This window comes from Rhinolophus sinicus, linkage group LG10, assembly GCF_036562045.2.
Source record: "Rhinolophus sinicus isolate RSC01 linkage group LG10, ASM3656204v1, whole genome shotgun sequence".
NCBI classification, from domain to species: Eukaryota; Metazoa; Chordata; class Mammalia; order Chiroptera; family Rhinolophidae; genus Rhinolophus; species Rhinolophus sinicus.
In genome coordinates, this window is record NC_133759.1 from 82,054,923 (window position 1) to 82,069,469 (window position 14,547).

The following is a 14,547-nucleotide window of genomic DNA, read 5'->3' on the forward strand; positions in this document are numbered from 1 at the left end:
TGGCGCGCAAGCCTAGAGAGCCTCCGTCGAGTAGAACAACTTCCGGCTCCTATCGGAAGTGCCCAAGATGAGAGGGAGACTGAAAGGACTAGAGCCAAGTTACGGAATCTGGAAGGTGCAGAAGCGGTCGCCTCTTGCATGGTTTTCGGGCTTTTCCTATACAGCGCTCTGCACCCTTCCTGAGGTCCAGTCTGCCTGGTTCCTAGGTCCTTTGCCCTTTGTCCCGGAAATTTGGCCTCCTGCCGCAAGATGCCACAGCTCGCACTCCTGCACGGGAGGGCCTGGGCTGCGCTGTTTGGCCAGCTCCGGCGGTCGCCCCGCGCTGTCTGCATCCGGATGGTCCATTCTCATAGCCAGGTGAGCCAGCCTGAGATAGCTCAGGTTTGTCGAGGCAGGATCTCCAGGTCTGAAAGCATGGACTCGCGGCTTGTACTCCAGTAGTATTACAATCGGTTTTTATTGGGTGCCTACCATATCTGAGCTAAACGTTTTAGCTGCTTTGTCATTTAATCCTCATAGCAATCTTGAGAGATTGGGATTATACCTAAAATTATACAGTTGAGGAAAAGGAGACGGCAAGGTTAAATGATTTATCTATGGATACATAGTAAGGGAGAATTTTAATATAGGTCCACAATCCCTTATTTGAACCGGTTGGGGCCAGAAACATTAAAATTTCTCAAGCAAAATATATAAATATTCCCACTGAGATGATTAACGAACCTAAGTAGACTAAGTTCACGTTAGAGTTTATCTCAACACGAGATTTTGGAATGGCAGGAGAGGGTTTGTGGACCTGAACTGCCATCCTTTGGAGGAGAAAATCTGCCAAAGTATGGAACTACCGTACCACATTCTCTATGTTTCTGGAAGGGTATTCAGCTTGCTGGTAATAAACAGCATCACTGATTCTGTTTTATCTTGGGAAAGACCCTATTGTCTTTCCAGCACATGCTTTGTGCTACAGTGAACTAGAGGGTTCAGATCTTTGTTATTAATTTTCAGTCACAGCATCCTTTCAGTGTTTTTTTCTTTTAAGTTCAATTAGCAAATCCATTCCTGTTCATTCCAGGCATGTTCTTTGTTCTTGGGCTAGTCCTCTTCTGCCTTCAAGTTGCTTTTTCCCCGTCTCCAAGCTAAATGACCGTTGCTACCTTATTAAAAATTTTGTTTTCGCTCTTTGAGTGAGAACTGAGAACTGGAAAAGATCATACTAATCCCTATCACTAGATGATTGGTGGTGGTAGTGGTGGGTTGTTGTTTGTCTTCATTATTCTCAGATGCTTAAACTTTTTCAGACAAGCTTGTGTGGTATAGACCTGACCTCATGTGTGTTTTATTATATCATATATATTATAAATATGAACATGGGCAATGTGTGTGTGTGTGTGTGTGTGTGTGTGTGTATTAGATACAACATGGGTTTTTGGAGGGGGGCTGAGATTGGGATAGATAAAATAGTGTTCAAGCTTCCTGTTGCTCAGGGCCAGAGCTTTTTGCAGGTTGGTGGTGCACGGGGCCAGACATGTCACAGGTCTGGCCAGTCTTAAGAGGAGCTACATCTCATATTCCTTCTTCTGCCAGGTTGCAGAGGCAGTGTTAACATCCCAACGGAAACCACATCAAGAGAAATCAAATTTTATTATCAAGACCCCAAAGGTAATTCCCTTTGCCCCACGCTGTCCCATTAGAGTGCCTTGAAGGACTGCCCTCTGCTCTGATTGTCTGTTCCTGACCCTTTTGAATGTCCTTTTAGACTACTTAAAAGAAAGAAAAATCTTCACTGTTCTTGAGGTACTGGGGCTTATCGTTATCTGAACTCAAAGAGACTTCAACTCCAGACCTTAGATTATAGATGTAGTTTAACTCTTTGTCTTAAGTGAACTTGTTTTTTGTCTTTGTTTTCACTATGGCTGCTTTTGGTTTCTAGGGCACCAGAGATTTTAGTCCCCAGCAGATGGTTGTGAGGGAGAAAATTCTTGATATGGTTGTAAGCTGCTTTAAACGTCATGGTGCAAAAGGTTTAGATACCCCAGCATTTGAGCTAAAGGTAAGGGGAGAAAAAAGTAATGGAATCCCTTATTTTTCACCTGCCTTCAGTTTCCCAAAGGGCTTCTAGCCTGTGTTCTGGAGTCCTCCTTTGAACTGTGGCACTTTCTGTTTGACGACTGCAGGAAATGCTCACTGAGAAGTATGGAGAAGACTCTGGGCTCATCTATGATCTGAAGGATCAGGGTGGGGAGCTATTGTCCCTGCGCTATGACCTCACTGTATCCTTCTGAGTGCTGGAGGCTAACTTGTCTCTTTCCAAACCCAGAAGGGTTTGACAAAAGGGACAAGAGCGACTCTGGGACCACATAGGTCTAGTGGCAGCAGCCTTTATTCCAGTTTCTCCTAGAGGGCAATTCTGCCAGCAGAGCCTGGCCTGGAGCACTGTCATTTAACTTTAATGTGTATTACAGTCCCTTGGGAAAACTTGCAGAAACACAGATTTCTGACTTCCAGCCCCAGATATTCCTAATTCTACAGCTGAAGTGGGGTTTAGAAGTCTGCATTTCAAACAGGAACCTGGGTAATTAAAGATGAAGGTGGTCCTTGATCTACATTTTAAGAAACATTGACGTAGAAGTTGTAGGCAAATCGTGGTTGTAACCATTTTGAGATGGTTGAGAATGGATCCAAATGGGAGGGAATGGCCCAGACTTAAAATTCTTGGGTCATTTCTATTTCTGCATCCCCTGCTTGCTACTGAACTTGTAGTTTTGTTAAGTAGGATTCCTTCGTTTGACAATATTCAATATATATTGAATGCCAAGTACTGCTAGGCCTTGGGGATAGTGGGAAACAAGGCAGAGAAGGTGCTTGTTCTCATCCTCTTGGATGAGATCCAACTGATAGAGGCCCAATCCTCCCTAATATCTTTACACTGGGCCTAAGCTTGAGATGCAGTGTCCTTCCTCCTTAACCTGTTTATGTGAGGTCCCTTTTGCTCGTTATCTGGCCATGAACAAACTGAAGAAGATGAAACGCTACCATGTTGGAAAGGTGTGGCGGCGGGAGAGCCCAACCATAGTCCAAGGCCGCTACAGGGAGTTCTGCCAGTGTGTAAGTGGCCTGAAGGAGGGAGCATGGTTTGATAGTTCTGGGGGCCACAACCTGGGAACTGGCTGCTCAGTGGAGATTCTTTTTTTTCCTGCCTTTTCTTTGCTATAGGATTTTGACATTGCTGGTCAGTTTGACCCTATGATCCCTGATGCAGAGTGTTTGAAGATCATCTGTGAAATCCTAAGTGGGTTGCAGCTGGGGGACTTTCTCATTAAGGTGAGGCCAGGGCTGAGGACTGAGGGGAGAAGTCTGGATTTGGCCTGATGCTGTCCCAAAACACAGGTCACCCCAGCCTTTACGCCTGCAGCTCTAGGACTCTCTTAGTACAGCTGTTGCATTATATATATAGCTATATAGACATCTTGTGACATTTCCTTTCTATCCTTTTTATGAGTCAGTAGAGTAGGGACTGCCATTGTTTTGAGGGAAAGGGCATTGACAAGGCACCTGGGTTACTTCCACTGAGTTCACAGGTCAATGACCGGCGGATTGTGGATGGGATGTTTGCTGTCTGTGGTGTTCCTGAAAGCAAGTTCCATGCCATCTGCTCCTCGATAGACAAACTAGACAAGGTAACCAAGAAGACATGCTTCAGTAGACCCTATTAGAGTGTCTGTCCTGCCCTCAAATCTATACCCCTAGAGAAAAATAAGGAAATATTGGCTGGAAGTGAGCTATTTATGGGAAGAAGGTAAGAAGACATTCTAAAGCAAGACATGAGTTTTGCTGTGCAGTGGGGATTATGGCTGATTGCCTAAGCTTTCTCTGACTTTGCTGAGCATAGTGTTAGGTACTCGTGACACATATATCAAAAGTAAAATGTCTTTTGCCAGATAGAGAAAGAAGGATCTTGGGGCTGGGCTAATGTTTGGGTGTTTGTGCAGATATCTTGGAAAGATGTGAGACATGAGATGGTGGCAAAGAAAGGCCTGGCTCCTGAAGTGGCTGATCAAATTGGGGACTATGTCCAATGTCATGGTAAGAACCAGGGTTTCAGAGCTATATTATAGAACAAAAGTGAGGGTGATATGTATGTAACTTCTACCTCTGAAGCAGCTCCTTTCTGTAGATGTGCCAAGTTCCAGAGCCCGGCCTGAATTTAACTCCCCTTTTATTTATTGTAACTACCTTATGTCTTCAGATAGCAAAGGTAGAGGCAGAGGAGGAGAGTCTGGTCATAAAAGATGAGGATCTTTTTTCTTTTTTTAAGAAAAGGAGGAGGACTAGCTAGAGCACATTAGAGATAAATCCGGATGAAACACATCTGGGTAAATAGCACAGACCTTATTTCTCCCTATATGTCTCCTCAGGTGGGGTGTCCTTGGTAGAGCAAATGTTCCAAGATCCCAGACTGTCTCAGAACAAACAGGCCCTAGAGGGTCTGGGGGACCTGAAGCTGCTCTTCGAATACCTGACTTTATTTGGAATTGCTGAGAAGGTAAGCTGAGCTGGGAGTTGACCTCTTGCTGAGCTCTGGGGTTCTCAGGGTCCTCAGTCTTGTCTGGGACTTACTATAGCCTTGTCCCCACAGATCTCCTTTGACCTAAGCCTGGCTCGGGGCCTGGACTACTATACAGGAGTGATCTATGAAGCAGTGCTGCTACAGACCCCAGCGCAGGCAGAGGAGGAGCCCTTGAATGTGGGCAGCGTAGCTGCTGGTGGACGCTATGATGGGCTAGTGGGCATGTTTGACCCCAAGGGCCACAAGGTGCCATGTGTGGGGCTCAGCATTGGGGTAGAGCGAATCTTCTCCATTGTGGAGCAGAGGATGAAGGTAGGTCCTAGGTAGGGGTGCAGTGGGGCTGGAGGCCTGAAAGCTATCACATTTCTGGAGGTGCAGTGGAGCTATTTTTCTGATGATTCTTTATGTCCTTTTGGAGTTACTGGTGCAAAGGAATTTTTTATTAGTTTTACTTTCTTTTCTCTCTTTATTAGACGTTTGGTGAAAAGGTACGGACCACAGAGACCCAAGTGTTTGTGGCCACTCCACAGAAGAACTTTCTCCAAGAACGGTTGAAGCTAATTGCAGAGCTGTGGGATGCTGGGATCAAGGTATGGTAGAGCTAATATCCAAGCCATCTAAGTATAGATGTGGAATTCAGGCATCAGGCCCATTTTACTTTAGGCCTAGGGTGGAATTCGAGATCTTTCCGGTCTTCACTAGAGTTGTCTTCTTAGGGTAGGAGGGCTAGCTACTTATTTCTTTGGAAATGCTTGTTCCTGGGGTTTGAGTGGTGTGGTCACTTCTAAAACCCCTACTCTACCTTCATCTTTTTCAGGCAGAGCTGCTATATAAGAACAATCCTAAACTACTAACCCAACTGCACTACTGTGAGAACATGGGCATTCCACTGGTGGTCATTATTGGTGAGCAAGAACTGAAGGAAGGGGTCATCAAGCTTCGTTCAGTCGCCAGCAGGGAGGAGGTGAGTGCGTCAGGCAGAAATAGAAGGGACCGAGTGTTTCTAGATCCTTTTTTAGATTCTTTAAGAAATATGTTTCTGGCTGAGGAAATATTTCCGGGGTTAATAGCGATAGAGATGAATGAAGACCCATCCTAGGCAACCATTGTAGCCAATGATATTGGCTAGGTGGGCAGAAGAAGGAAAAATGAAATCTTAATGGATATTTTGAGACTAGTCAACAAAATAGACATAGAGTGGGCATTTGAATCCCTTTAGTCTTGAGGGCATACATTCTCCAGGTCAGCTTGAAGCCCATACTATTCCCTACTGGTTGCATAAGTAGTGGGAGCAGATACAGAGTAAAATAAATTTGGAAATGCAGTGGCTAAGGAGCTGGTATCACTCTCTTAGTTTGTCACATGAGGGTTCTCTTACGTTTCAGGTGGCCATTAAACGGGAAAATCTTGTGGCTGAAATTCAGAAGCGACTATCTGAGTCTTGATCCTTGCCTGATTGCTATCGGCTGCTCTTTGTAGAAAATGTTTCATCTACGGCTGACTTCCTGATGGACTTCATAACTGCTGGCCAGGATGGGTGACAAGTGCCTCTGCCTCCTCCATCCTTCCTGGGTACAGAACTGTAGAAGGCCCTGAGGACTCCTGGGCTATTGTGAGCAGCTCTTCTGCGTGGGTGCAGATGGCTAGTATGTGAAAGAGATATGTTCTAATTGCGGAGTCAGATGGCAGATTTGAAATGCCATTGAATACTACCAAGAGGTGATGAGATGTTTACTGTGAACAAGGCTCTGGGAAAGACACCTCAGGCTGAAATGATTCTGAACCACTGGGATCAGAAGTCAGATACTTAGCCTTTCCCTGTGCTGTGGCTTCTGAACCAGATCCTGGGGAATTTGTCCACAACCTGCTGTTGATCTGTCCAGGTTTTTGGAAAACAGCAAGGAGGAACAGTGGCTGCTTTCTGCTTTTTTTGAGGACAAAGGTGCTATCCCAAGGGCATGGCAGTACCCATATTCATGTGGCATCTCTCTAGCCCATCCGTGGTTAACAATAGCAGGGTGAGGCTGTCTGTTTAATAATCTCAAATGTTGAACTTAATAAGTAACCTGACGGATGGTCTGATCTTTTGAGATTTTGGAGACCATTTCTTGTGCCAGAATCACTGCTCTGACTATTCCCTGTCCTGCCATGGAGGTGGCTGTTCTAGAAGTGTTTGGATAAATAAATAAAATATTTAATGTGGTAGTTTGGGTAATTTGTTATCAAGGAGTTGGTTTGCGTAGGCCATAAAAAACTCCTGAATGTTCGCTGGAGAATTCTAACCTTGAGCTAAGAGTAACCTCCCTGGGGTGATGTTTCTGTTTTCAGTGAAGGGAGCAGCCACAGTTTTTTACCCCTTGTGCTCTCCCTCCCCACCCCCCCACCCCCCCACCTTGGAGATACAATCATGTCGCTAAATCAATACTGAGCCGTCTGACAGTTCTTCACCCTAGAGTGTTGCTGATAACTGGCCTTCCCAAGTCCAAGCATGTTAATTAAATTGTGCCCTATAGATTGAAGGACTATAATGTTCCTCAGTTGAAGATATAAATGAATTAACCATAGGATGAGATCATTGCTTCAAGATAAAGAAACAAAAGTGCAAAAAGCTCTCTATGTGTACTTTGGGGAGGCCGCAGCTTTTACAAACACTTCAGTTTGGTGGTGGTGGGGGAGCTTATCTTTAGTGCATACAGATAAGAGGGGCATCTGGAGCCTCTAATAACAGTGCTTCAGCCTTCAAAAAGAAACCTGTTTAGAAACTCTTGGAAATGCACTCAAATTTGATTAGACTATTAGGGCTCTGATTCTGTTTCCTCGTTTGTAAAACAGACGAGTTGAACTGCCTGCCCTGCGAAGCTTTTGAATGCCAGGGCAAAAAAAGTTTGCGCGCTCCCTTACTTCCGTGTTGCTTCATACTCTCCTTGCGCATGCGCCATTTTCTTGGGGCGGAGGCGGGGCCGACAGTCCTGTTTTAGAAGCCCTCTAGTTTGTAGCTCGTTTAGAACACGAGACTGTAAGCTTATTGGAGGACAAGTTTGCTTTACGGCTTTAGGTCGCTTTTTACGGCATTTTCCGGCTTCCCATTCACTTCGCGGTGAAGATGGCGTCGGGGAGAGGTTTCGCTCTCTACAGGTCCCGGGGCCGTCTTGGCGGCGATGACACGTTTTCTCTATAGCTCAGACACGATTAGCGATGAATCTTGAGGGCTTTTTTTCCCCCTACAGACAAAAAACTTGGACTTTCGCCGAAAGTGGGACAAAGATGAATATGAGAAGCTCGCCGAGAAGAGGCTCACGGAAGAGAGAGAAAAGAAGGATGGTGGGTGCCTGCTCCATTAAGGGCTAAGGGCATTGTAGAGGCGATGCAGTAGGTGGAGACTTGAAATGCACTGGGCTACCCCGTGTAACCTCTGGCAGAGCGCTGCCTCCCTGGTCCTCGATTTCTTCATGTATAAAATGAGAGCAAGGAAATGGACTGGAGTGTTTTTCAGGTGTTTTCTAGCTCTGTTGTCTTCTACTTTCTTGCTCTCCCTTTGCTTTGCTCATTTAGAACTTTCCTGAAGGACAGGGAATAGTGGAATCCTTAGTAGTGACAGAGAGGTTAGCGGAGTATTTTGCTGCTGTGCATTACTGCTGTTGAAGACCCTCTCTTTCCCTTGATATTACTTAAGGGTGAGAAGAACATTCCTGGCCCAATCAAAACCTTTTCTTATGGTTGGAGAAGAGCAAGGGGACCTGCTAGGGAAGGTGTGATTGTTTGAGCTAGTACTTAGTGCTGTTCTCTTTGCCTTGCACAATGTCAGGAACTTAATGCCTCTTTCTTAGAGATTCCACTATACAAAAAGAAATGTCTGATTTTTCTCATCTGTTTTCAAACTTGTACATTCTTCTTCCACACCGTCTTGCACACACTAACCGGTTTAGTTTTTATGTAACTTGTAAAATAGTGTTTGGCATGTAACAGGTGATTCCTAAATGTTGGTCCCACTTTTAAAATTTTCCCCAGCTCTCAGAAGAATCCTTTCTGTGTTCCGCTTGGGATATCTGAAAGCATTAGTGTTCTTGCTCTTTTAAAAGGTTGCTTTTTGTGCAAATTCAGAGCTCTTCCCTTCAATTCAGTTAATCAATGAATAGAAAACATTGCAAACAAAGCTTGTTGGCTTTAATGTAGAGAACCGCTATAGTGAGTTAAGGATTGCTTATAAATTTTCCTATTCAAATTCTCTCTCGCTGCTGCCTGTTACGTGCTTTGAAGTTTCAAAAAATAAATGAGAGTAAACCTCTGGGTTTTGGGTTTCATGCATATCTTTTCCTCTCTGGTTAAGGTATTGTAATATTGAAGGGACTTCCTTTCCCATTATATTTCAGGAAAACCCGTGCAGCCAGTCAAGCGGGAGCTTCTTCGGCATAGGGACTACAAGGTGGACCTGGAATCCAAGCTTGGGAAGACAATTGTCATTACCAAGACCACCCCACAGTCTGAGATGGGAGGGTGAGTGGCTTTTCATTTTTCTCTAGCCAGGAGTAGTAGGTCTAATAAATTGTTGGTTTTAGGAAGTGTTAAGGAGGGTTCGTGGCCCCAGGTTAACAACCTTTTTGCCTGTAATTCTATCCTTAGGTTTATTTTTCTTTGTCCCCCAAGGTCTCAGGTTCATGTAATAATATCTCTAGGAGAGGTCACTCTGCAGGCTTATTCATATTAGCACAATAACTACTTTTTAGTATCTTAAAAGGGATAATTGTTCTCCTGCCAGAGGAACAAATGAAGGAAAGGACTACTAAGAAGATTTCTAGAGGAGAAAGGTGGAGCTAGAATGGAGCTAGGATCTATTGATGGTTAATAAAGGGTGTTTAGGTTCCAGACTGGCTGTAAAGGTCGTAGTTGTAATGGATTTTCTGGTTGTCCACCTCCTTCCTAGACTAAATCTATAACCTACAGGAAGAAGGATCCCATAAGAATTCTTCATCCTTTTGCCTACTACTACTCTATCCAGTTAGGTTTTCCAGCAGGAGGGCAACACAGATAGCAGTGTGACATTTCTCTGAGCTATTTAGTAAACCCACTGTTGTTATTCCTCTCTATATTGGTAACTATTGCTATGTAAACTAACAAATTAACCCAAAGTTTAGCAGCATAAAACAACAAATAGCTTATAATTTCTGTGGGTAAGGAACTTGGGAAAGGCTTACCTAGGTGGTTCTGGCTCAGGGCCGCTCACAAAGCTGCACTCAAGGTGTCTGCTGGGTCTGTGTTCATCTGAGGTATAAGTGGGGCTCGAGGATCTGCTTCCAACATCTGTCACCTGGCTGTGGTTTGGTGGCCTCAGTTCTTCGTTCCATGGGCCTCTCCATGGTTCTCACAACAAAGCAAGTGGCTTCCCCAGAGTCAATGATCCACATGGACAGACTAAGACAGACACTGTGTTTTTTTATAACTTCATCTTGGAAGTGACAAAGTATCACTTGTATTATATTCTATTGGTCACACACCAACTGCGGTACAAATAGGGAGGGGGCTACACAGGATTAGAAATACCAGGAGGGTGGAGATCATTGTGGGGTCATCTTGGACATTAGCTGCCACATTCTTCCAAGAGCTAAGGCTTTATGGAAGTGAGAAGTGCCTCCTTCTAAAAAGAATTTTTACCTAAAAATGTGAGTTTCTCGGTTGAAAACAATAAGATCCATACCACTGGATTTGATTCAATGCTGTTTCTGTTTGCTAGATATTACTGTAATGTCTGTGACTGTGTTGTGAAGGATTCCATCAACTTCCTGGATCACATTAATGGAAAGAAACGTAAGGCTTGGAGGTAGTTTGTGGCTGGGGCTGGGATTGGGCTTTGGAGTGGGAGGTAGGGGGACGGGTGGGTTCTGTTCCTTTTTTTTAATGCCCAGGGAATTCTCCAGTTGCTTCAGCACAGGCCATCCTTTACTTCATTATCTAATGTTTCTGTAGGCCGTAAGGTGAGAGACACTGTTCTAGGCTCTCAACAAGCCCAAACCATAGTCTTCTCCTGGGCTCAGATGTCCCCACTGATCTGCATCTACTCAGAAAGGGCAATCGAAAACCATCTGCATCTTGTTGTCTGGGGCTGCTGCTTCTGGGAACAAGTAAAGCCAAGAGAGTTGTTTTCAGCTATAATTATTTTTGCTGCGTGTTTTATGAGAAGGTGTTTTTTTAAAATATCAGGAAAAGACTTTTTGAGGGGCTGAGGATGTTGTGATGACCTTACTTCTTCACTCTTGACCCCACCCAGATCAGCGAAACCTGGGCATGTCTATGCGTGTGGAACGTTCCACCTTGGATCAGGTGAAGAAACGTTTTGAAGTCAATAAGAAGAAGATGGAAGAGAAGCAGAAGGATTATGATTTTGAGGAAAGGATGAAGGAGCTCAGAGAAGAGGTAAAGCTCTGCTGTCCTTCCTTCTCCCTCCCCAACTTTGAATTTTATGTTATGAATCATGAGGCTGTCTTCCTCATTCCACTGCCACCCCCAGGGGATACTTGTATCTCCTAAATTTCTGTATATGAGGGGAAGCATTTATTGCCCTTGTTTGGGACTCTCATGAGCTGAAGGAAATGGCTCTAAATCTATCCTTTATTCCTGGATTCTCTGGGCCATACTTTTTTTTTACTACAGGAGAGATTAACTAAATGCACCTAGTCCCCAAGAGGCCTGTGGAACCTGGCTGACTGGATCAGAATTCTGTTTCCTCCACTTACTGGCTATGAATCTTGGGCAAGTTATATAACCTATGTGTGCCTCAGGTTCCTTCTGTTAGAGATCTTAGTATACAATATACGCAAAGCAAGCACTGAGAGCAGTTGCTGGCATGTACTACATTCTCCAGAGTGTTAGTTACTATTACATGGTTTTGCTCCCATAACCTTGTTAAGAACTAGGGATGACCTGGAAAGTAGGGTTGAGAAGTGCTCTCCACAGGCTAAAACTTCTCTTTCTTGTCCCATAAAATCTTGACTGTGGCTTTTCTTCTGCTCTTGAAATTGTACTTGTCTTTAAATATTTTCTCTTAAAGATAGAAAGGAATCTTGAAGCTCATCTGTCTCTTTCAACAATGTTTGGCTCAGGAGTCTGAACTGATTCTGAGTGATTTCCCCCCCTAGGAGGAAAAGGCCAAAGCCTACAAGAAAGAGAAACAGAAGGAGAAGAAAAGGAGGGCTGAGGAGGATTTGACATTTGAGGAGGATGATGAGATGGCAGCTGTGATGGGCTTCTCTGGCTTTGGTTCCACAAAGAAGAGTTACTGAGGCTTTCTATGCTTGGCCCTTTGCTGGGCTTAACTTTGTATGTGTGTGGGGGTCATTTTTCGGGGTGTACTTCGGAAAGTCCATAAGAGTGGCAATGGGGAGGGCAAGAGGGTGGGTGTTTGTGGTTTCCCTCTGTCTTGGGGGAGCACAGGAGGCAGAGGTAATGCTTTGGCATATTCCTTCAGCCTCACTTTATCACTGGAGTCACAGGCCCTCTGCCCATTGGCGTTCCCAATAAAGAAAAACCTCCTCTTCTGAGGCTGCTTTCCCGAAACTTCCCCTGCATCTTTCCCTCTTCATCTATCTAATCTCTTCTCTGAGCATCCTACATTTATCCTGTGTTCTGCCTTTGTTTTAATTTTGACTCTTGCTTAGCCCTCAGTGGAAGGGTTTTCTGGGCCGCCAGTTTCCAGTTGATACCATATCCTTGACCATCCCCCCGCCCCTTTCCCTTATCCCCCATTGTGGTTCTCTGGCCACTTGTGCATGCATGTGTACTTCTGCCTGCATCAGTGGTATGTGCGGATGTGTGTGCATGAATCTGTCACATAAGAGGGAGCCTGAGCTAGAATCTCAGAGCATTGCTGCCTTGGGGCCTGAAGTTCTCAGTTTCCTCAGTGCATGTAACAGGATATTAAATGGAATGAGTGTTTGGTGTGGTTTTTGTCTGGTGAGTTTTTTAATCTCCCATCCCCTCCCCATATGTAGACTGTTCAGCTTTTCCTGTTTGTTTTATTTTATTGAGGATGACTGTTTTTGTCTTCCTTGTGAGCAGGCTCTTGGAAGGACCTGTTTGATGCAAAAAAGAAAACGGAAAAAAAAACCAAACCTCACATGGGAGCCCTTTGGTCTCTGAGCCTGTTCAACATGTACAATAAATGGCATTGACTGGGCCTATTTCACATTTGGTGGGAACATTCCATATTCTTCCCTGTGTATTGTTTTTTGCTTCCTACACTGAGGATTTCCATGTAGAGTTTATTCTTTCTTCATTTGAGCCCTGTCACTTTTGTTTTCTAGGTTCCTTCAGCATGAGTTGTATTTTCCTCTGATGGGATCTGTGTCCGGAAGAGTCTGAACAAAACCTTTCCTGTAATTTTAGCCTCCTTTGATCTTATTTTTGGAACAGCAGAGCCCAGGGTTGAACTTAAGTGTTTTCTTCACTACTGCATTTAGGCTGGGCACAGGGTTACTCACTCTTGGCACTGTTGACATTAGGGGCTGTATAATTCTTTGTTGTGGGAGCTCCCTTGTGCATTGTAAGATGTTTAGCAGTATCCCTAGCCTCTACTCACTAGATGCCAGTAGCACCCCTTCCCCAAATTAATGACAGGTAAAGATTTCTATGTCCCCGGGAGGTGTCGGGGGAAATCCTTCCTCCTAGCCCCACTGAGAACCATTGAGAAGCTGCCTTCCCTACTTTGGTCTAACTTGAGAATTAAGTGGCACAGACTGGTTAACTGAAAGGAAAAACAACTTTGATATTTCTTGGATGAGGTGCTGGGCCAGGTCCCACGGCTGCAGAGGAAAAAAAATAAATCAGTCCTTTATATTAAGAAAACAAAAGTTACACAAACCTGAAGCAGGTGAATTCTATAATAACTTAGCTAGTTCTATACCCTGAAAAGCAGGCTCTATTTGAGTTAACAAGGCTGCCACCATATGGCTTAATACATGCTCAGCCTCATCTAGTTCCCCCAAACACCTTTATGTAGCACCTGAACCACTTTTAAGTCCCCCAAAGTACCATACTCTTTCCTTTGGACTTGTGTACAAAATTCCCTTGCTGTCGGGCATGCTTTTTGTCTGGTTTATTTCTGATGCTGAATCTTGCCTCTGGGAACACTGTGAATATGTCTGTCTACTGGCTCAAGGCCTGGCTCAGTGTCACATAAAGTATTTGTTGCCCAATTGCGGGCTAATTAGTGGGTGCTTTCCTTGTCATGATTATGTGCTCTACAGGTTCTTGGGTAAGAATCTGCCCTACTCAACTGGGTCTTTTTGCTTCCTTATTGAAGGCAGGCTGGAGAAAATATCGGTGAGCTGGTCCTTTCACGATTCAGCATTCATTCTTCAGGAAACTAACTCAACTTGGCTTCAAATGATTCCCTCCTTCTTTGGTACAGTGGTATCTTAACCTGTGGCCACATCTACTAAAAACTAATTCTAAATTCTAGGGTCTCTGAATTCTCTGGGGACTGGCAAGTGGTTTGAGTCTCCAAGGGGCCTGTCTAGGTCAACGTGGTGAGTTGGAAAAGGAGAGGGAGGAGATGGGATGGAAATTTAGGAGCCCAGAGCAACCCCAGAGAGAACTCAGAAATCTCTGTAAGAGAAACTTCTATGATGTTTGTGGTCTTTCCAAAATCTATGGGTATTTTGCCTTCTGTTTGAGGAATATGCCTGTGACTGGCCCACGTAGTCGTTTATTTAGTAGGTGCTGAGATGCTGAGCATGTTCTAGGCCCTTGTAGTATCTTCTGGAGCAAGGCATCAAGGCCCCACTGCTGTGGCGTTTACTTTCTGATGCGATTGCCATTTAAAGTATTTGGGGAGCAAAAGATCATTATGGCTTCAGATGATTTGTAGCCTCAGGCACCTCCAGGGGCCCTTCTGTCTCTCCCATAATCCCCTCCAGAAATTTTAAATGTGAAATTTTTTTTTAATCAAGTAATAAGTATTTACTGAATCCTATTTATGAAAAGCAAGA

General features: G+C 44.4%; 2 protein-coding genes across 3 annotated transcripts; both read left to right on the plus strand.

Annotated features, from left to right (window-relative positions):
- Positions 1 to 8: 8 nt before the first annotated feature.
- Positions 9 to 6,772, plus strand: LOC109451797 (histidine--tRNA ligase, mitochondrial). Of its 2 annotated transcripts, XM_019740291.2 has the most exons (14): positions 43 to 115; positions 207 to 357; positions 1,585 to 1,659; positions 1,931 to 2,050; positions 2,175 to 2,270; positions 2,980 to 3,105; positions 3,214 to 3,321; positions 3,579 to 3,677; positions 3,990 to 4,083; positions 4,416 to 4,543; positions 4,637 to 4,879; positions 5,041 to 5,157; positions 5,385 to 5,531; positions 5,953 to 6,772. In XM_019740291.2, the coding sequence occupies exons 2-14, from the start codon at positions 250 to 252 to the stop codon at positions 6,010 to 6,012; spliced, it is 1,521 nt and encodes a 506-aa protein (XP_019595850.2). In that variant the 5' UTR covers positions 43 to 115; positions 207 to 249; the 3' UTR covers positions 6,013 to 6,772. The 2 variants fall into 2 exon arrangements, with proteins under 2 accessions (XP_019595849.2, XP_019595850.2); XM_019740290.2 differs by having other exon boundaries at positions 9 to 357.
- A 977-nt stretch (positions 6,773 to 7,749) lies between these two features.
- ZMAT2 (zinc finger matrin-type 2) lies at positions 7,750 to 12,743 on the plus strand. Its single transcript, XM_019740292.2, has 5 exons — positions 7,750 to 7,888; positions 8,938 to 9,061; positions 10,296 to 10,369; positions 10,830 to 10,975; positions 11,698 to 12,743. Exons 2-5 carry the CDS (start codon positions 9,054 to 9,056, stop codon positions 11,839 to 11,841), a joined length of 372 nt encoding a protein of 123 aa, XP_019595851.2. The 5' UTR covers positions 7,750 to 7,888; positions 8,938 to 9,053; the 3' UTR covers positions 11,842 to 12,743.
- The last annotated feature ends 1,804 nt before the right edge of the window (positions 12,744 to 14,547 follow it).